The following is a 23,237-nucleotide window of genomic DNA, read 5'->3' as shown; positions in this document are numbered from 1 at the left end:
CAAGCTTGATGATATAAAAGTAAAAGTACAGGTTACACTCCATTCCCCACAGACTTTGAGACAGCCATCAGAAGTTACTCCAAAAGCAGAAAATTTTGAGGGCAGTATTCACAAATGCAAGAAAACTGACTTCTTTGCTTTCTATGATACTAAGTGTGGTGATAAACGGTAGTCACATGCACAGTTCTTAAAAATTATACTCTGTCAGGGGCGCCTGAGTGGCTCAGTCGTTAAGCGTCTGCCTTTGGCTCAGGTCATGATCCCGGGGTCCTGGGATCGAGCCCCACATCAGGCTCCCTGCTTGGCGGGAAGTCTGCTTCTCCCTCTCCCACTCCCCTGCTTGTGTTCCCTCTCTGGCTGTGTCTCTCTCTGTCAAATAAATAAATAAAAATCTTAAAAAAAAAAAAATTATACTCTGTCTACTGCTAAAAAAATAAATAAATAAAATTTAAAAAGAAAAAGAGGTCTACTAATATCCTTCTCTTACAGAAGGAATCAAGAGATAGTGGGGTTTTTTGAAAGATTTTATTTATTTATTTGAGAGAGAGCACAAGCAGGTGGGAGGGGCAGAGGAAGAAGCAGGCGTCCCGCTGAGCAGGAAGCCCAACCCGGGGCTCCATCCCAGGACCCTGGGATCAGGGCCTGAGTCGAAGGCAGACACTTAACTGACTGAGCCACCCAGGTGCCCCAAGAGATAGTGTTTTTAAATGATATGACAGAACAGAAAGGTTTAAGTACATTGTAGAAACTGAAAACAGAGAACCATGAGAGAAACTAAAAACAGTACAACAATTATGGCAGGGTTGGAGTGGGGGAGGAGAGAATGGTAAGTAAGCCATGTCCTAATCTAATATAGCAGAAAGGCAGTTTAGATACATAATCTAGAATTGGTAAGTTAAAAAACAGTAGTAGAAGCATATTATTTAACCATATGGCTAAAAAAACCAACAACAGTCAAAGAAGTAAAAGTGGAAGCTATTACTTGGAAGATTAAACCTGAATAACAAAATGAAGAGTAGAGAGAATTACTCAAGGGATTATTTTCCATTATGTATCCTTCCAACAATTTGACTTTTTATTTATTTTTTCTAAAGATTTTATTTATTTATTAGAGAGCACAAGTGGGGGATGGGGCGTGGGGGGGGGGGAAGCGGACTCACCCCTGAGCAGGGAGCCTGATACAGGGCTTAATCCCAGGACCCCGAGATCATGACCTGAGCCGAAGGCAGACACTTAACCAACTGAGCCACCCAGGCACCCCACAATTTGATTTTTTAAAGAGTCCTGTAGGAACCACACAGTCAGAAAACAATTAACAAAACAGGAATAAGTACATACCTATCAATAATTACTTTAAATGCAAATGGACTAAATGCTTCAATCAAAAGACAAAGGGTGACTGAATGGACAAAAAAACAAGACCCATCTAACTGCTGCTTATAAGAGACTTATGTCAGACCTAAAGACACATAAAGACTGAAAGTGAAGGTATGAAAACACATTCACCATGCCAATGAAAATGGAAAAAAAAGAAAACCCTGGAGTAGCAATATTAAACAGATTTTAAAACAAAGACTGTAGGGGTGGCGCCTGGGTGTCTCAGTTGGTTGAATGCCTGACTCTTGGTTTTGGCTCAGGTCATGATCTTAAGGTCATGAGATCAAGCTCTGTGTGGGGCTTTGTGCTCAGCACTGGGTCTGTTTGAAATTCTCTCCCTCTCCCTCTGCCACTGCCACTGCTTGTGCTCTCTCAAATAAATTAATTAAATAAAAAAAAAGGACTATAGCAAGAGACAAAGAAAGTACTACACAATGACAAAGGGATCAATCAAACAAGATGATATAACAATTATCGATATCTATGCACCCCACATAGGAAAACCTAATGTATGAAGCAAATATTAACAGACATAAAGGGAGAAACTGATAGCAATACAATAATAGTAGGGACTTTAACACCCCACTCACATCAGTGGATAGATCGTCCAGACAGAAAATCAACAAGGAATCAACAGGAAGACTGAGCCTGGGTGGCTCAGTCAGTTAGGCGTCTGCCTTCAGCTCCAGTCATGACCCCAGGGTCCTGGGACTGAGCCCCATGTCGGGCTCCCTGCTCAGTGGGGAGTCTGCTTCTCCCTCTGCCCCTCCCCCTACTCATGTGCTCTCTCTCTCTCTCAAATAAATAAATAAAATCTTAAGAAAGAAAGAAAGAAAGAAAGAAAGAAAGAAAGAAAGAAAGATAGATAGATCAACAATGAAACAGTGGCTTTGAACAACACATTAGACCAGAAGGACTAATAGACATACATAGAACATTCCATCCAAAAACAGCAAAATATACTTCTTTCCAAGTACACATTCTCCAGAATAGATCACGTTAGGCCATAAGACAAATATCAATAAATTTAAAAAGACTGAAATCATATCAAGCATCTTTTCTAACCACAATGAAACTAGATATCAATTATAAGAAATAATTCTGGAAAAACCACAAATACATGGAAGCTAAACAACATGCTATTAAACAAAAGATGGGTCAACCATAAAATCAAAGAGGAAATAAAAAAACACATGAAGACAAATGGAAATGAAAACACAACAGTCCGGGCGCCTGGGTGGCTCAGTTGGTTAAGCGACTGCCTTCGGCTCAGGTCATGATCCTGGAGTCCCTGGATCGAGTCCCGCATCGGGCTCCCTGCTCGGCAGGGAGTCTGCTTCTCCCTCTGACCCTCCCTCCTCTCATGTGCTCTCTCTCATTCTCTCTCTCTCAAATAAATAAATAAAATCTTTAAAAAAAAAAAAAAAAAAAAAAAGAAAACACAACAGTCCAAAAGCTTTGGGATGCAGCAAAAGCAGTTCAAAAAGGGAAGTTTATAGCAATACAGATCTATCACAAGAAACAAAAAAATCTCAAATAAACAACCTAACCTTACAACTAAAGGAAAAAAAAAAAGAACAAAGCCCAAACCTAGAAAGAGGAAGGAAACAATAAAGATTAGAGCAGAAATAAATAAAATGAAGAGAAAAAACATAATAGAAAACATCAATGAAACCAAGAGGTGGTTCTTTGAAAAGCTAAACCAAATAGATAAATATTTAGTCAGACTCATCAAGAAAAAAAGAGGGAGGGGCACCTGGGTGGCTCAGATGGTTAGGCGTCTGCCTTCGGCTCGGGTCATGATCCCAGGATCCTGGGATTGAGCCCCGTATCGGGTTCCCTCCTCGGCGGGAGGCCTGCTTCTCCCTCTCCCTCTCCCACTCTCCCTGCTTGTGTTCCCTCTCTTGCTGTGTCTCTCTCTGTCAAATAGGTAAAATCTTTAAAAAAAAAAAAAAAAAAAAGAGGGAGGGCTCAAATAAAATCAGAAATAAGGGAGGATAAATAACCAACACCAGAGTGATATAAAGGTTTCATGAAAAATATAAAGGATATCATGAGGGGGCGCCTGGGTGGCTCAGTCGTTAAGCGTCTGCCTTCGGCTCAGGTCATGATCCCAGAGTCCTGGGATCGAGCCCCGCATCGGGCTCTCTGCTCCGCGGGAAGCTGGCTTCTCCCTCTCCCATTCCCCCTGCTTGTGGTCCCTGTCTCGCTGTCTCTCTCTCTGTCAAATAAATAAATAAAATCTTTAAAAGTATATGTATATAAAGGATATTATGAAAAATTATATGCCAACAAATCGGACAACTTGAAAAGAAATGGATAATATTCTAGAAACATACCATCTTCCAAAACTGAATCAGGAAGAAATAGAAAGTTTGAACAGACTTATTACTAGTAAAGAAATTGAATCAGTAATCAAAAAACTCCCAACAAGGGGCGCCTGGGTGGCTCAGTCATTAAGCATCTGCCTTCAGCTCAGGTCATGATCCCAGGGTCCTGGGATCCAGCCCCGCATCGGGCTCTCGTGCTCAGCGGGAAGCCTGCTTCTCCCTCTCCTACTCCCCTTGCTTGTGTTCCCTCTCTTGCTGTCTCTCTCTCAGTCAAATAAATAAATAAAATCTTAAAAAAAAAAAAAAACTCCCAACAAACAAAAGTTCAGGATCAGTCAGCTTCACAGGGGAATTTTACCAAACACTTAAAGAAATACTGGGGCGCCTGGGTGGCTCAGCCAGTTAAGCATCTTACTTTGGCTCAGGTCATGATCTCAGGCTCCACACTCAACAGGGAGTGTGCTTGAAGATTCTCTCCCTCTGCACCCCCACTCCCTCTTAAATAAAAAAAATCTTTAAAAAAAAATTAAGCATTAATACCTATTCTTCTCAAACTACTCCAAAAAATAGACGAAGGAAAACTTCCAAATTCATTCTATGAGGCCAGTATCACCCTGGTACCAAAACCAAAGACACCACAAAAAAAGAGAACTACAGGTCAATATCTCTAATGAACATGGATGCAAAAATCCTAACAAAATACTAGCAAACCAAATTCAACAGTACATTAAAAAAAATAATTTACCATGATCAAGTGGGATTTATTCCAAGGATGCATGGGTGGTTCAATATTTGCAAATTAATCAATGTGATACATCATATCAACGCGAGGAAGGATAAAAACAATATGATTACTTCAGTAGATGCAGAAAAAGCATTTGACAAAGCACATTCATGATAAAATTCCACAAAGTGGGTTTAGAGAGAACATGCTCCAACATAAAGGAGCCACATATGAAAAATCCCACAGCTAACATCATACTCAATGATGAAAAACTGAAAGCTTTTCCTCTAAGATCAGGAACAAGACAAGGATGTCCACTCATTACTTTTATTCAACAAACTGGAAGTCCTACCTGCAGCAATCGACAAGAAAAAGAAATAAAAGGCATCCAAATTGGTAAAGAAGAAGTAAAACTCACTCTTTGCAGATGACATGATACTATATATAGAAAACCCTAAAGACTTCACCAAAAAACTACTAGAGCTGCTAAATGAATTCTATAAAGTTGCAGGATGCAGAAATCTACTGCATTTCTATACACTAATAATAAAGTAGCAGAAAGAGAAAGTAAAAAAACAACCCCATTTACAGTTGCACAGAAAGAATATCTAAGAATAAATTTAACCAAGGCGGTGAGAAACCTATACTCTTAAAACTATAAGACACTTATGAAAGAAACTGAAGATGATACAAAGAAAGGGAAAGACAGACTATGCTCATGGACTGGAAGAACAAATATTGTTAAAACGTCCATACTACCCAAAGTAATCTACACATTTAAAGCAATCCCTATTGGGCGCCTGTGTGGCTCAGTTGGTTAAGCGACTGCCTTCGGCTCAGGTCATGATCCCAGGGTCCTGGGGTCAAGTCCCGCATCGGCCTCCCTGCTCAGCAGGGAGTCTGCTTCTTCCTCTGCCCCTCACCCTGTTCTCATGTCCTCTCTCACTCTCTCTCTCAAATAAATTAAAAAAAAAAAATAAAGCAATCCCTATCAAAATACCAACAGCATTTTTCACAGAACTAGAATAATACTAAAATTTGTATAGAACTACAAAAGACCTGAATAGCAAAGCAATCTTGAAAAAGAAAAGCAAAGTTGGTGGCGCCACAATTTCAGACTTCAAGTTATATTACAAAGCTGTAGTGATCAAAACAGTATTGTATTGGCACAAAAACAGACACACAGATCAATGAAAAGGAGAGAGAGCCCAAAAAGAAACCCACACCTATATGGTCAATTAATCTACAACAAAGGAGGCAAGAATATGCAATGGGGAAAAGACAGTTCCTTCAATAAACAGTGTTGGAAAAACTGGACAGCTACATGCGAATGAAGCTGGACCACTTTCTTACACCATACATAAAAATAAACTCAAAATGGATGAAAGGCCTAAAAATGAGACCTGAAACCATAAAACTCTTAAAACAAAACATAGGCAATAATGTCTTGGACATCGGTCTTAGCAATATTTTTCTAGATATGTCTCCTGAGGCAAGGGAAACAAAAGCAAACTAGCTGGACTACACCAAAATAAAAAGCTTTTGCACAGTGCAAGAAAAATAAAAGAAAAAACCAAAAAGGTAACTTAGCGAATGGGAAAAGATATTTGCAAATAATATATCTGATAAAGAGTTAGTATCCAAAACATAAAGAACTTCTACAACTCAACACCCAAAAAACCCAAATAATCCAATTAAAAATGGGCAGAGGACCTGAAGAGATATTTTTCCAAAGAAGACATCCAGATGGCCAACAGACACATGAGATGTTCAACATCACTAATCATCAGGAAAATGCAAATCAAAACCACAATGAAGTATAACTTCATACCAGTCAGAAAGGCTACCATCAAAAAGACAAGGAATAACAAGTGTTGGCAAGGATGTGGAGAAAAAGGAACCCTCGTGCACTGTTGGTGGGAATGTTAAGTTAGTGCAAACACTGTAGGAAACAGTATGGAGGTAACTCAAAAAATTAAAAATAGAAATACATACAATACCATATAATCCAACTACCCAAAGAAAAGGAAAACACTAATTTGAAAAGATACATGCTATGTTTATTGCAGCATTACTTATAACAGCCAAGATATGGAAGCAACCCAAGTGTCCATAGGTAGATGAATGGATAAAGAAGAGTAGTGTATACACACACACACACACACACACACACACACACACACACACAGGAGTATTACTCAGCCATAAAAAAGAATGAGATCTTGCCATTTGCGACAACACGGACAGACCTAGAGAGTATTATGCTATATGAAAAGAGTCAAACAGAAAAAGACAAATACCATATGATTTCACTTACATGTGGAATCTGAAAAATAAGACAAACATTCTTAAATATAGAGAACAAATTAATGGCTGTGGGGAAGGAGAGATGGGGAAAATAGATAATGGAGATTAAGAGGTATACTTACAAACTTCCAGGTATAAAATAAGTCATAGCAATGGAAAGTACTGCATAGGGAATATAGTCAATAATATTGTAATAACAGGAGCACTTGGGTGGCTCAATCAGTTAAGCGTCTGCCTTTGGCTCAGGTCATTATCCCTGGGTCCTGGGATGGAGCCTTGAGTCAGGTTCCCTGCTCAGCGGGGAGTCTGCTTAATCCCACGCTCTCTGCCCCTCTCCCCTGCTTGTGCTCTCTCTTGCTTGCTCTCTCTCAAATAAATAAAATAAAATCTTTAAAAAAGTAATATTGTAATGGTAACTACACTTAATTATAGTGAGCACTAATGTATAGAATTGTCAAATCAACATGCTGTATACTTGAAACTAATGTAACATTGTATGTCAATTATACTTCAATAAAAAAAGAGAGAGAAATGCCTTTCTTACTCTGATTTTTAAAAAAGAGAATATTTAACACATAATAGTTGTTTTCTTTCTTTAGAACTATATAGAACTAGAAGGAAACTCTGAGATCACCTAGCCGGCCAATCTATTTTACACTTAATATGTATGTATTTTTCAAAGATGTCCATGCCATTTTATGCCATACGCTCTTTTTATGCTCCTCCATCAGAGGTAGGGCCTATGTTCCCTCCACTTAAATCCAGGTGGACCAATGACTATGGTGCAAGTAGTACGTAACCTCGAAGGTGAGACCATAAAAGGCAATACATATTCCTCTAGCTCTCTTTCATGAGGCATGTATCTTGGGAGCCCTGAGCCAATATGTAAGATATCTAGCTAGTCTTAAACCAGCACACTAGAGAGGTCATATAGAGAGACAACTGAGAAAGTAAGTGACTGAGAGCGAGAGAGACAGAATGAGAGTGCTGAAGAATCTTTCTAGCCCAGGTGTTAGACTTATCAGTGAGCCTTCAGATTTGTGAGATCCAGTATAGTAGCCACTAGTCACATGTAGCTATTTACATTTCAATTAATTAAAACTAAATAAAATTTAAAAATCTATTTTTCAATCACACAAGTCATATTCCAAGTGCTCAATAGCCTCATGTGGCTAGTTTCTACTGCACTGCACAAGGCAGATGTAGACTGTTTCTATCATTGTAGAAAGTTCTACAGAATAGTGCTGCTTCAGATAAGTCCAGCCCTCAGCCTTTAAGCTGCCCTAGTGCTGTGTGGTGCAAAGATGAGTTACCCCACCCACCCCGGCAGAATGCAAATTCATGGGCAAAATCAACCTTGTTTTCAGCCACTGATTTCTGGGGTGGTTACATAGCCATAGTAAGAGGAATACAAGGAAAATAAAGCTCAGAATGTGAAATAATCTGCTGGAGTTTTGGAGACCACAAAATCAGTCAAATGGTGGAACTAATCACATTTTCCTTCAATGTCCAATAAGTGTTTGTGAATAAATGAATAAGAAAATCCCTAATTCTCAAGCCTGCAATATTTTTAGCTTCAAATACTCTGCCACTATGTACCAGAAATGTTGTCTCTACCACTCCAGAAAAAGATTTGATGATTCCTGGCTCTGAAGGAACAACAGGAATCTGAGAAACGTTAGCATCACTGAATTAATGGTAAAGAAAACAAGTCCTAGCTTCTTTCCAATGAAATAACTAGAGTCACCATTTAACAGGTGAAGCTCACTCAATTTTCCAGTTTTTACACTCATAGTAGTCTTTACTTTTTGAAGTATTTTGTATTACATATTTTTAAATTAATTAATTTTTAAAAAGATTCGATTTATTTATTTGAGAGAAAGTGTGCACAAGTGGGGGGAGGGCAGAGGGACAAGCAGACTCCCCGCTGAGTGGGGAACGGGATGCGGGGCTTGAGCCCAGTACCCTGAGATCATGACCTGAGCTGAAGGCAGATGTTTAACCAACTGAGCCACCCAGGTGCTCCTACATATTTTTTAATTTAAAAGCAAAAGAAACAAACCGAAAACCTTTGAGGGTATTTATCAATATTAACCAAAAGCTATCTTTTTAAAATACTCCTTTACCAAGCAAGTTATTTTAATAAAATCCAATTTTTAATTATTTGAACTAATGGAAATTATAGATTTGGAGAGTCAAAAATATTGTGGCATTTAAGTGAAATTCTACCTGAACATGAACATAGCAATTGTTGCGATACTTTATTTCTAATAATAATAAAGCTACATTGAAGCAACGTGGGAAGGGGCACCACTTCCCCATCAGACCAGAGCACAAAGCTGGACTTCACATACAGACTACAAAGTTTTCTGCCAGCATGAGCCTAAGCAGACATGCCATATCAAGACTTCCATGTATAAAATTAGATGATATTTAAAATTACTGTTAATTCTTTTTAAGATTATTTGGGGTTTGTTTTTGTTTTTGTTTTTCAGTCATCTCTACACCCAATGTGGGGCTCGAACCCACAACCCTGAGATCGTATCATGGTCTTCCAATGGAGCCAGCCAGGCACCCCGTAAATTGCTAATATCTGTGTTTTAGAGTTCTTATCTTTAAAATGTAGATATTAGAATTATGATAAAACAGTATCAGGAATTTGCCTAAAATTAAGACATAGCTGGGGTGGGCAGTGTAGAGGAACAGAGATGAAACATGGGTAGCCTGAGTTAATTGCCGGACTGCCCTTCACTATACTCCTCTCTTCTTCTATTTATGCTTGAAAAATGTCCACAGTGAAAAAAAATAAAAACAAACCAACCAACAAACTTCTCTATTTCAATGTTTTGATTTGAAATGCAAAGTAAGGGTAAAGAGAGTATGAGATGGTGGCAAACTACACTCAGACAAAGGCCAGGCTTCCAAGGATCTCGAACTATTAATGAGAAGGACCAAAATGTCCAAAATGAATACAAAATACCTCAAATCTATAAAAATCATTATCACTTATAGTACATACACACAACTGCTCCATGTCAGAATTACAGCTGACTCATACCTTACACAGAATTCTAATATGTGTGGTTACCGGATTTCTTAGCCAACAACCAAAAATTAAAAGGGAGGCTAATAAATACAGACACACACAAAAGGCACAAGACTGCAGATGGTCTAACAGGATGAGAAAAGAGAGAACAGCTATATTAACACTAATTAACACAACTTTATGGAGTAATAACCAGTATGGTTAGTGGGAAGGCCACAGGCTTTGGAGTTAAAGACCTCATTCTACAGTCACTTACTAGCTATATGAACCTAACCAAATTACTTAACCTCAATTTTTTCTTCAGAAAAATGACAGTGGTAGCTACATCCCTAGGCTTATCCTGATGACTGAAAGAGACATAATTGTCAAGTGTTTTTGAAGCAGATTCTCCACAATCTCAGCCGACAATTTGCCTGCAATCTTGTGAGAGACCCTGAGCCAGAACCACCCAGCTCAACTGCTCCTAGACTCCTAACCCTCAGACACTGCATGACATAAATGTTTACTGCATTAATTGCTACATTTGGGATAACCGTTGCACAGAATAGACAACTATTACTTTATATAAAGGAACAATTTTTCTATTATTTGACTAGCTTTTTTCTAAATATAGTAATTGAGCTTCTTTGGTATATAAACTAGATAATACAAGAAAACCCTTTACTTTATCTGAATGGAGTGTTCATCACTTTGTAATGGCATATTTATGAAACTGGATATTATTTTCAGCACCAAACTTCTTGAATCTGACCTTGGGAATATGCAAGAAAACTATGGGGGCAAAAACCCAGACCAGTGTGTCATGGTTCAGTACCTCAGGAGCTGACTTAATACTCAGGCCTTACACTGTAATACACACACACACACACACACACACACACACACACACACACACTCTATATCTGTATATATGCACTCTTTATCTCTTTTACATTTTAATATTAATAAAAGTACACTTAGTCCTACCTGAATGAGGCATTTGCTCACATCACTAGCACAGAGTGCTTTGTTACAACTCAGTGACACAGGGACCCATGTCAGGAACACTAGGATGGCTAGAGTAAGCATAACAACACAGTGTGTCTTCATGTTTCTTCAGAGACAATCAACTCCCAGGAAGCTAAACAAACAAACAAAAAGAAAAAAAAACACCTTTAATTCAAAGGCAAGGGCTAGGTTAAGAACACATACAGAAATGAAAAGCAAAACAAGACTCATTGTGTTAAGACTTTTGAGTGATCATTTAAAGGACACTCAATGAATGATTAAACAGTCAAAACAAACTACAATTTTTATATAAGTAATGTCTTGTCAGCCAACTTCATATACATATATATACACATATATGATATGTATATAAAAACCATCAGGTTACTGAGGCAAATAACTAGTTTTAATACTGTTCCACTACTATTCAACTTTAGTTTTAGGCCCATTATTCAACTCTAAACTCATATTTAAAACTATTAATATTGTATCATAATTTAAAACATTCAACACATTTTTTTAAAAGATTTTATTTATTTATTTGACAGACAGAGAGCACAAGTAGGCAGAGTGGCAGGCAGAGGGAGAGGGAGAAGCAGGCTCTCCGCTGAGCAGGGAGCCGAACGTGGGGCTCGATCCCAGGACCCCAGGATCATGACCTGAGCCGAAGGTAGCCGCTTAACCAACTGAGCCACCCAGGTGCCCCAATTTAACACATTTTTAAAATGCAAATTATTCTAATGAGTATTTATGACCATCTCATTTTACCTCTTAACATAATTAGCCAGAATGAAGCAGCTGAGAGAAAGGAGTTGACAGTCATTCCTTAAATAACCCAGCAAATAACAAAGAGGATAGTAAATTATTAATTGCATTAAGAACTCTTGAGTAATTTATTAAAATGTGAAGATATTCTTTTAATTCTACACCAAAGGTACCATAGATTCTTCAACATTATTAAGAAGATAGTACACTTTGAAAAACAGAAGGAAAAAAAGACCAGCACAAATCCTGACAGTGGCTAAACCACAGACATGTTTATTAAGCTGTTTTAAAAGATATAACTTCTTGGCATTAAAACAAACCCTCCCAAAAATATAATCAAGTAAAATAAATGACTACTGATGTTGAATATATAAAAGGTGAGTTTATAGGGCCTTTATGATTACTGTAAACTTTTATTCTAAGTATTATAAAGTACAATAAAACAAAAGCAATAAGGTGAAAAGAATAAAGGGCTTTGCACCCGGGATGACTCAATTTTGAAAGAGAAAGCCCTGGTGACTGTTACTGAGGCCCATAAACTATTCTTAAAGACCGTTAGTAACCCAATTTTCTAATTTATTTAACACCACATACACAGTCGGATGATTTCTGGTGCATATTCGTGGGGGCCAAAGAAGGTATTTGAAAAGTGATTTTTATCCATAACTAGTTTTCATCCTACACTCACTAAAAATGGGATTTTTTTTTTCCATCTCTTCTGGTTGTCTTCATACTACTCCCAAAATCTTACTGGAAAAAGTATTCAAGTAAATAAGGGCATATATAAAGCAGGTAACAAAATTATTTAAAGGGCCTCCCTTTTTTTTTTCCTAAGGAGTGAGGAACGATACCACAGCGGAACTGTTTTCCTACGTCGGGACCAGTTTCTCAGGCTCTGGCGACCTGTGTGTGGTCCCAAGGGGGATGGCACTGACAGCAGCCTTTGTGCGCTGCACGGAGCCCCTGCTGCCGGGTGAGGAGGCAGAAGCCACGGCGGCTCTTCACCCTCGGCTCACCGACGCGCCGCTGACCAACGAGGCAGCGGAGAGGGCCGCTGAGGTGCCGCCGGCCTGCGTGCCCGCGCCCAGCACCCACCGGGCGGCGCCCCCACTTTGTCCTGCGCGTAGGCGGGGCCCAGGCCGCGCGGGAGCTGCTCCGTTTCTCCCGGCCCCGAGAGCCCGCCGCGGCCTCGGCCTCCAGAGGCCGGTGCTCTGGGCCCGGACCCTCCCCGGCCGCAGACCCTGCCCCGCCTGCTCCCGCTCACCGTGCGCCGCGGCGCCGCGAGGCCGCCTAGCCCTCGTTCCCCCGCAGGTCGGCCGAGCTCTGGGCGAGCCGCGGGGCTGTGCGAGGGAGGCAGGCCGCGCCTCCGCGCCGTCCCTCAACGCAGCGCCCGCGAGCCTCGGGCACCTTAAAGAGACAGGCCCGCCGCCACCCTTCCCCCACCCCCACGCAGTTTCCCCTGTCCCTCCGCCCGCCTTCGGTTCCACGCTGCCGCCAGCTCCCGCCAGGAGGCGTCTCTCACTCCCGGGGCGCTCCTGTCAGCGCACGCCCCGGGCCCGCCCCTCCCCGCCTGCGGCCCGCCAGGCCCACCGCCCCGCCTCCAGTCTGGTCCCGGCGCGGCCCGCACGAAGGCCCCGCCCCCAGCTGCGGCCCCGCCCCCGACTGGGACTCCGCCCCGCTCACGCACGAAGGCCCCACCCCGCCCTCCGGTCACGCCCAACAGAGGCCACACTCCCGCCCCCAGGGACACCCACTCGGGCACCCACGCGCGCCTTGCCCCCGCCCTTCCCTGCCCCCATCTTGGATTTCTCTGTCGCCTACCTGGGGCTGCGGCTTACTTTCTGTGAGGCCCAGTCTCAGCGCTTGGCCTGTGTTCTTCACGGAGCCGAGAATGCGACGTGCATTAGCTCAGTGACTCCCCACGGCAACCCTGTGAAGCAGCTGTATCTGTCCCGTTATGGGGATTCAAGACCTAGTGGTGGAGCAGCCCAGCCCGTTACCCTTGAACTCTTGTTATCTGACGTCGGAGGCAGGATTTATTTAAACTGCACGTTTCTGGGCTCTGTCTCAGACCTACTGAATAAGGATCTGCTAGGGTAGAGTCTTCGTTCAGCAGTTCACTAAAATTTGCTGCGCCCTCAATGAGTGCCTGGCACTGGGCTTAGCACGGGAAATAGAAGAGAGGAGGCGCCGTGGGTGCTGTTCAAGAAGGAGGCCACTGGTCTTCGGAGAGGATGGACAGACGGCTACACAGATGGCTACAGCGCACCACCGCAATCCTCAGTCGGAGAGGGCTCCAGGAGCATGTATGACGCAGCACTCATTTCAGCCTGTACTTTAGAAGAATGAATTGATTCGGCCGACAGTAAACATGTAGATAAAGGCATTTGAGATTTATGCTCAGTTCTTTCCCACAACCCTGGGAATTTGCTTTTTAAAAAGATTTCAAAGTGATTAAGTTGGAGCCCATTGAGCTAGATGAGCCACAAGGTACTTTCCCCTTGGAAATGGTGACCTAGCGATAAAGTCTTCAACTAGTAGTCAAAACAGAAAGAATGGAAAGTGTTGATTGGCTGAGGGGGTGGATTACATTAATAATGTCAGTCCATTTTTGTACAGTAAGTGAATAAGTATGCATGTTAAAAATCATCCCTGAAAATTATCTTAAAGAAGTAATTAAGAGTGTACACAAATTTAACTTTAAGGATCTTATTCTTTGGCATTACTTACTAATTAAATGAATTACGATACTCCAGTGCAGTGAACTAAATCAGCTATTAAAACATGATATTGTGGATCAGAGGTTCTCACATTTTTGGTCTCAGGACCCCTTTACACTCTTGAAAAGTACTGAGGACACCAGAGAGGTACTTTTATGTGTGCTATCAAAACTTCTTATATTAAAACTGAGAAATTTAATGAGGTATCTGGGTGGCTCAATCAGTAAAGCCTCCCACTCCTGGTTTCAGCTCAGGTCATGATCTCAGGGTGCTAAGATCAAGTCCCAAGTTGGGCTCCATGCTCAGCACTGAGTCTGCAACTGCATGAGATTCTTTCCCTCTCCCTCTTCTTCCCCCTCTACCCCTCCCTCCACTCCTTGCATGCCTGCTCTCTATCTCTTAAATAAATAAAATCTTTTTTAAAAAGAGAAATTTAAGAAATATTTGTTGTTTCACTTAAAAATAATAGACTCTCTTGTATGGTAACATGAATAACATTTTATGAAAAATAAGTACATATTCAAAAACAAAAAATGGCATTATTTTACATTTGTGCTATTCTGTTTAATGTCAAAGTTAATAAAAGGCAGCTGGATTTTTATGTCTGCTTGTGCATTTATACTGTTGCAATATCGTGTATTATGTAGCCTCTAGGAAACTTGTGACAGGAGAATGAGAAAGGCAAGTAATGTTTTAGAATTTAAATAAAAAGAGTTTGGAGCTCATGAACCCCCTGAAAAGGTCTTGGGACTCCTAGGGTCCCCAAATTACACTTTGAGAATTAGTATTGCAGATGGCAGTACTAATATATTGTTGGCATGGAGATATTCATGATATATCAACATTTTAAAGTAGTGGATAGGGGTGCCTGGGTGGCTCAGTCAGTTAAGTGTCTGCCTTCAGCTCAGGTCATGATCCCAAGGTCCTGGGGTCAAGTCCTGCATCGGCCTCCCTGCTCAGCGGGGAGCCTGCTTCTCCCTCTCCCTCCCAAGGAGCCCGCTTCTCCCTCTCCCTCTGCTTGCTACTATGCCTGCTTGTGTACTCTCTCTGTCAAATAAATAAATAAAATCTTAAAAAAAAAAGTAGTATATATATTTTTAGAATGATTAATATTAAAATAGTGTATACAGTTATTTTCCCAGTGGGGAAAACTACTCTGTCTCCCAAGGGGCCAGCACTTTAGGGGCTGGGGATTCTGTTTTGGAACCCACAGTCCCATTCTCAACCTCTCTCTACTTGGCTGACTCAACTAAATGAGCCGATCTGGTTTTACAGATCTGAATTAAAGTGAGCCACAGCCTATCAGCCTCCCGGCCTGCTGTTGTGGGAGGGAAGATCTACTGGGGATGGAAGGCCCATTTGAAGAGAAACCTCCTTTCTCCATCATTCTCTTCCCTTCTAGCCTTCCTATTTGTTCTGTTATGGATCTACTGCAAAGCTATCTAAAGAATGAGGAAAGAAAATGGATTTCTTGCACGCCTGGGTGGCTCACTGGGTTAATCGTCTTTAAGCATCGGACTCTTGATTTCGGCTCAGGTCATGATCTGAGCGGTCATGAGTTTGAGCCCCTCATCCAGCTCTGCCCTCAGCATGGAATCTGCTAAATTTCTCTCTTTCCCTCTCCCTCTACCCCTCCCTCTGCTCATGCACCCATGTGCGAGAGCTCTCTCTCAATAAATAAATTAAAAATATCTTTAAAAAATAGTAATAAATAAATAAATAAATAAATAAATAAATAAATTCATTCCCTTGCCGTTACCTCTGCTATGAATGGTTGTTGATCCACCAGGTAAAAGGAACAGTACTCCTCTGCATGGGAGTGGGGAGTAAGGGGCTGGGGTGGGCGTGCCAAGGGGCTGCAGGAGACCCAGCAGACCACTGGGGAAGCATGCAGACCCCACCTGCTTGGAGAAGATGCTATTTCAGCAGAGATTTGCAAAGGGCTATCAAGGACTATTGAGATATTTACAAAGCATTCTCAAAAGCCCCTAAGGCTTCCCAAAATTCAGTATTTACACGTGGCTCATTGTTGCTTACCAAATTAGGTCTAAACTCTGTAACTTATTTATTTAAAATATTTATTAATTTATCTTCATTTACCTTTTGTCCCCTTCTCATCATGGAAGTAATACATGCTTAGCTGGGGAAAAATGTTAAATTATGGAACTTCATAATGAGTGCCCCTTGCCATTTTAGCCCCCAGCGGTTGCTCCTAGTTTTGAGTATATTTCTTCTTTTTGTAGTCACATACACTAACATATGTTTGTGAAAAATGAAATTATGTTAAGAATACTTCACTACAACTTGCTTTTTCCACTTAGCATATCTAGAACATCTTTTCATGCCAGTATATGCAGATCTTTTTTGATGTCACACAAATATTCTCCATAAGCTAAACTGGTTTATTTTCACACTTTGTATTTTTCCAATCTTGTATTTCTGTACATTCTTCTTTTTGCTCAGGACAGGATTCTTACTTTTTTTTCTAGCTACATAAATCCTACCCACTCTTGAAAGCCTGTTCAAATATCACCCTATTCAGATATCAAAAATCATCTTCCGTGACTCAACACAGTGCCTGGCACATAGTAGGTGAATGAATTGATTAAAGGAATGACTTCCCTGGCTGAAGGCCCCAATAGCCTTTGAGCTCCTAAAGCATTTATTTGCACTGACATTTCACTATTATTGTATATATGTTTTGTTTGCTCAACTAATTTTAGAAGCTTCTTTAGGGCAGGAATCATGTCTTTAATGTCTCATTTCGCTGTGTGCAGGGATTCTCAGGCTCTTGGAAGATCTGCAAAAACTAGGACCGATGGTCTCACCTGTATTAGCCAAAATGACAACAGTAATGAAGATGTGAAAACAATTAGTGAAAAAGATAAGGATGCACAGAGTCAAGAGCTTAATGGTTACTTTAAGAAACAAGGAAAAGCAGGGGCATCTGGGTGGCTCAGTCAGTTAAGCGACTGACTCTAGGTTTTGGCTCAGGTCCTGATCTCATGGGTCATGAGATTCAGCAGGCCCATGACATCAGGGAGTCTGCTTGAACTTCTCTCCCTCTGCCCTTCCTCCCACTCCTGCATGTGCCTGCATTCTCTCTCTCTCTCAAATAAATAAATAAATAAATAAATCTTTAAAAAAGAAAGGAAGGAAGGAAAGAAGGAAGGAATGAAGGAAGGAAAGAGAAAGAAAGAAAGAAAGAAAGAGAAAGAAAGAAAGAAAGAAAGAAAGAAAGAAAGAAAGAGAAAGAAAAAGAAAGAAAGAAAAAGAAAAAGAAAGAAAGAAAGAAAGAAAAAGCGAGCAGAGATCAGTGGTGCTTGGAATAATCCGAAAGACTTCCTGGAGGCTTATGCTTGGTCTGAAGGGAAGTTCAGACTTGAAGGGGCAGAGAGGGGGATTTGGGGGTGGAGGTGATGAGAGGTGAGTGACCAGAGTGGGGCTGGCTGGGAGGAGGAGTGTCCTAGCAGCAAACCACCCAGGACAGCCTCAGTCCCTCAGTCCTCAGAGCTGCACCACCTTACAAGAGAGGAGCACCAAGTACCTAAGAACTTAATGTTGTCTGTGTGTGTTAAAATTCATGTAAGATAAAATTTATCATTCTAACCACTTAAAAGTATATAATTTGGTGGCATTTAGTATAGTCACAATATTAAGCAACCATCACCACTATCAAATTCCAGGACATTTCTCTCACCTCAAAAGGAAACTCAATACCCATTAAGCAATCACACAACCCCCACCCCACCTTGGCAATCACTAGTCTATTTTCTGTCTCTATGGGTTTGTCTCTTTGGGACATTTCAGATAAATGGAGTCAGACAATATTTGGCCTTTTTATCTGGCTTCTTCACTTAGCGTAACGTTTTCTTTTCTTTTAAAAGATTTTATTTATTTTTTTGAGAGAGAGAGAGCAAGAGCAGGTGGAGTGGCAGAGGAAGAGAGAGAAGCAGATTCCCCACTGAGCAGGGAGCCGAACATGGGGCTCAATCCCAGGACCCCAAGATCATGACCTGAGCAGAAAGCAGATACTTAACTGACTGAGCCACCCAGGCGACCCTGAACACTTGCTTTAAATTCCTTTGTGTATATAACTAGGAGTGGAATGGGTCATATGGTAACTCTATGTTCAACTTGTTGAGAAACCGCAACACTACCTTTCACAGCAGCTGTGCCATTTCACATTCTCACCAGCAATGTATGAGAGCTCCAATTTCTCCACATCCTTGCCAGCATTCGTATTTTCCATAATTTTGATTATAGGCGTCCCAGTGGGTGCAAAATGGTGTCTCATTGCAGTGCCTAATTATTTTTTTTCATATGTTTATGGCTTGCTTTTTCCAGGAAGGATTGAAAGAAGCTTAGAAAAATACAAATGATACAGGAATGGTCAAATAACCACATAGGGAATTTGAAAGGAAGGAACATAAGGTCAAGAGAATAACACTGGGCACAGAGTGGCACAAAAATGACTCGTTGTCAGATAGATTTTAAGCATTCTCACAGCAAACGCAAAGAAAGAAAACACAACCCATCACAACATCCACAGTATTTGTAGAATAAAAATGAACTAGAAGTACCGCTTTTCCTAATATTCATTCTTGAGAGAACGTTCTCCCACAGGTTCCCATGAAAAACTGCATTGAATGATTCAACAGAAATATATATTGGACAAATAAGTTGAGGATCTATTGTGTGCCAAGCACTGGGTTAAGCATTGGCTATTGGCTATTTTAAAACTTTATCTCCCAGGGCGGAGCAAGATGGCGGAGGAGTAGGAGACCTGGATTCCCTCTGGTCCCAGGAATTCAGCTGGATGGGGATTAAACCATTCTGAACACCTACGAACTCAACAGCAGATCGAAGAAAAGAATAGCAACAACTCTCTGAACAGAAAAGCGACCACTTTCTGGAAGGTAGGACGTGCGGAGAAGTGAATCCGAGGTGATATTCGATATTCGGGAGGATAGACGGCAGGGGAGGGGCCTCCGTCGGCCGCTTCTGGCAAGTCATAGAGCCGGGGAGCACAAAATCGGAACTTTTAGAAGTCTGCTCCACTGAGGGACGTCGCTCTGGTGGCTAAGCTGGGGGTGGAACCCTCGCGGGACAGTGTGGTCTCAGGACCCTCGGGGTCACAGAAAGACCGGGGTTGCCTGAGTGCAGCAGAGCTCCCAGGTATCGGAGCAGGGAAGCCGGCTGCAGGGACGGAGCCAAGGCACGGGCTCTCAGCTCGGGGTTGCCATAAACCGTGATTTGCGGCACAGTTGGGCCACTGCTCCTCCAGCAGGGACCCAACAAGCGGCAGATCCGGGGAGACTCCCCTTCCTCCCCCGGGAGGAGCGGCGCGGGAGCGCACCGCGGGGATCAGCTGGGTTTGGAGACTCCACACGGGGTCGGGTGCCAGAGATAGAAATGCTCGGTCACAGGCCAGGTGAGCACAGAGTGCGGCCGGAGACCGGGGAGATGGGAGTGACTGACGGCTTTTCTCTGGGGGCGCACTGAGGAGCGGGGCCCCGAGTTCTCGGCTCCTCTGGGTGGAGATTGGGAGGCCGCCATTTTCACTCTCCACCTCCAAAGCTGTACGGAAAGCTTGCAGGGAACAAAAGCTCCGGAGAGCAAACCTGAGCAGATTACTTAGCCCGGACGGCAAGGGCGGGGCACTTCCACCTCCGGCAAAGACTTTTGGAAACCATGGCAACAGGCCCCTCCCCCAGAAGATCAGCAGGAACAGCCAGCCAAGACCAACTTTACCCATCAATGAGAACGGCAGAACTCCAGCGCTAGGGGAATACTGCACATAGAATTCATGGCCTTTTTCCCATGATTCTTTAGACTTCAAAGTTAATTTTTTTTTAAGTTTCTTTTTCTTTTTTTGAATTTTTCTTTTCCCTTTATCAACCAACATCTTATCAATCCCTTTTTTAAAAAATCTTTTTTATTTTTCATTTTTGAGTCATATTCTATCCCTTCATAATTGTTCTCTCTTCAAAATTTTGGGATACAGTTCCTTCTAACAGACGAAAATATACCCTAAATCTCTAGTGTCTGGCTTTGTTCTAGTCTCCTGCCTGGTCACATTCTCTCCACCCCCCCCCTTTTTTTTAAATCCTCTTCTTTCTTTTTTCAATCAACTTCTTATCTTATCAATTCCTTTTATAAAATCTTTTATAATTTTCATCTTTACAGTCATATTCCATCCCTTCATCACATTAACCCTTATTTTTGTACATATATAAGTTTTTCTTTCTTTAAAATTTTGAGAGGCACTGTCTTCTAACAGACCAAAATACGCTCAAAATCTAGTGTGTGGCACTGATCTATGTACCAGCCTGATCATATTTGATCATATTCTGTTTTTTTTGTTTGTTTGTTTTTATCTTTTTCTTTTTCTTTTTTTTCGTTTTTCTTTCTTTCCCTTTCTTTTCCCCTGGTTTCAGGTCTCTTCTGATTTGTTTAGGGTATATTTTTCTGGGGACGTTGTTACCCTGTTAGCATTTTGTTCTCTCATTCATCTATTCCCCTCTGGACAAAATGACAAGACAGAAAAAATCACCTCAAAAAAAAAAAGAACAAGAGTCAGTACCGACTGCCAGGGACCTAATCAATGCGGACATTAGTAAGATGTCAGAACTAGAGTTCAGAATGACTATTTTAAAGATAATAGCTGGGCTTGAAAAAAGCATGAAAGATATTAGAGAAACCCTTTCTGGAGAAATAAAAGAACTAAAATCTAACCAAGTCGAAATCAAAAAGGCTATTAATGAGGTGCCATCAAAAATGGAGGCTCTAACTGCTAGGATAAATGAGGCAGAAGAAAGAATTAGTGATATAGAAGACCAAATGATGGAAAATAAAGAAGCTGAGGAAAAGAGAGATGAACAACTACTGGATCACGAGGGCAGAATTCAAGAGATAAGTGATACCGTAAGACGAAACAATATTAGAATAATTGGGATCCCAGAAGAAGAAGAAAGAGAGAGAGGGGCCGAAGGTATACTGGAGCAAATTATAGCAGAGAACTTCCCTAATTTGGGGAAGGAAACAGGCATCAAAATCCAGGAGGCACAGAGAACCCCCCTCAAAATCAATAAAAATAGGTCAACACCCCAACATCTAATAGTAAAACTTACTAGTCTCAGAGACAAAGAGAATCCTGAAAGCAGCTCGGGAGAAGAGATCTGTAACCTACAATGGTAGAAACATTAGATTGGCAACAGATCTATCCACAGAGACCTGGCAGGCCAGAAAGGACTGGCATGATATATCCAGAGCACTAAATGAGAAAAATACGCAGCCAAGAATACTATATCCAGTTAGGCTGTCATTGAAAATAGAAGGAGAGATAAGAAGCTTCCAGGACAAACAAAAACTAAAGGAATTTGCAAACACGAAACCAGCCCTACAAGAAATATTGAAAGCAGGGTCCTCTAAGCAAAGAGAGAGCCTAAAAGTAACATAGACCAGAAAGGAACACGGACAATATACAGTAACAGTCACCTTACAGGCAATACAATGGCACTAAATTCCTATCTTTCAATAGTTACCCTGAATGTAAACGGGCTAAATGCTCCAAACAAAAGACACAGGGTATCAGATTGGATAAAAAAAACAAGACCCATCGATATGCTGTCTGCAAGAGACTCATTTTAGACCCAAAGACACCCCCAGATTGAAAGTGAGGGGGTGGAAAACCATTTACCATGCTAATGGACACCAAAAGAAAGCTGGGGTGGCAATCCTTATATCGGACAAATTAGATTTTAAACCAAAGACTGTAATAAGACATGAGGAAGGACACTATATCCTACTTAAAGGGTCTATCCAACAAGAAGATCTAACAATTGTAAATATCTATGCCCCTAACATGGGAGCAGCCAATTATATAAGCCAATTAATAACAAAAGCAAAGAAACACATCGACAACAATACAATAATAGTGGGGGACTTTAACACCCCCCTCACTGAAATGGACAGATCATCTAAGCAAAAGATCAACAAGGAAATAAAGACTTTTAATGACACACTGGACCAAATGGACTTCACAGATATATTCAGAACATTCCATCCCAAAGCAACAGAATTCCCATTCTTCTCTAGTGCCCATGGAACGTTCTCCAGAATAGTTCACATCCTAGGCCACAAATCAGGTCTCAATCGGTACCAAAAGACTGGGATCATTCCCTGCATATTTTCAGACCACAATGCTTTGAAACTAGAACTCAATCACAAGAGGAAAGTCAGAAAGAACTCAAAATCATGGAGGCTAAAGAGCATCCTACTAAAGAATGAATGGGGTCAACCAGGAAATTAAAGAAGAATTAAAAAAATTCATGGAAACCAATGAAAATGAAAACACAACTATTCAAAATCTTTGGGATACAGCAAAGGCAGTCCTAAGAGGAAAGTGTATAGCAACACAAGCCTTTCTCAAGAAACAAGAAAGGTCTCAAATACACAACCTAACCCTACACCTAAAGGAGCTGGAGAAAGAACAGCAAATAAAGCCTAAACCCAGCAGGAGAAGAGAAATAATAAAGATCAGAGCAGCAATCAATGAAATAGAAACTGAAAGAACAGTAGAACAGATCAATGAGACTAGGAGCTGGTTCTTTGAAAGAATTAACAAGATTGATAAACCCCTGGCCAGACTTATCAAAAAGAAAAGAGAAAGGACCCAAATAAACAAAATCATGAAAGAGGAGAGATCACAACCAACACCAAAGAAATACAAACAATTATAAGAACATATTATGAGCAACTATATGCCAGCAGATTAGATAATCTGGAAGAAATGGATGCATTCCTAGAGATGTATCAACTACCAAAACTGAACCAGGAAGAAACAGAAAACCTGAACAGACCTATAACCACTAAGGAAATTGAAGCAGTCATCAAAAATCTCCCAACAAACAAGAGCCCAGGGCCAGATGGCTTCCCAGGGGAATTCTACCAAACATTTGAAGAAGAATTAATACCTA

The 23,237-nt window shown here is 41.2% G+C and overlaps 1 protein-coding gene across 8 annotated transcripts in view; it reads right to left on the bottom strand.

Annotated features, from left to right (window-relative positions):
* TWSG1 (twisted gastrulation BMP signaling modulator 1) overlaps positions 1-13,634 on the bottom strand; it is a 145,058-nt gene extending 131,424 nt beyond the window's left edge. For 4 of the 8 annotated variants that reach the window (XM_078060591.1, XM_078060592.1, XM_078060596.1 and 1 more), the window contains exon 1: positions 10,751-10,898. In XM_078060591.1, the coding sequence (XP_077916717.1) occupies positions 10,751-10,763 (13 nt within the window). In that variant the 5' untranslated portion in view covers positions 10,764-10,898. Of the gene's footprint in view, positions 1-10,750; positions 10,905-12,800; positions 12,996-13,357 lie in introns of those variants that run through there. The other 4 variants (XM_036092511.2, XM_078060597.1, XM_036092510.2 and 1 more) reach the window with 4 other exon arrangements.
* Positions 13,635-23,237: the final 9,603 nt, after the last annotated feature.

Source organism: Halichoerus grypus, chromosome 13 (genome assembly GCF_964656455.1).
Source record: "Halichoerus grypus chromosome 13, mHalGry1.hap1.1, whole genome shotgun sequence".
Taxonomy (NCBI): domain Eukaryota; kingdom Metazoa; phylum Chordata; class Mammalia; order Carnivora; family Phocidae; genus Halichoerus; species Halichoerus grypus.
Note: the sequence above shows the minus strand (reverse complement) of the source record. Positions and strands in the feature narration are given on the sequence as shown.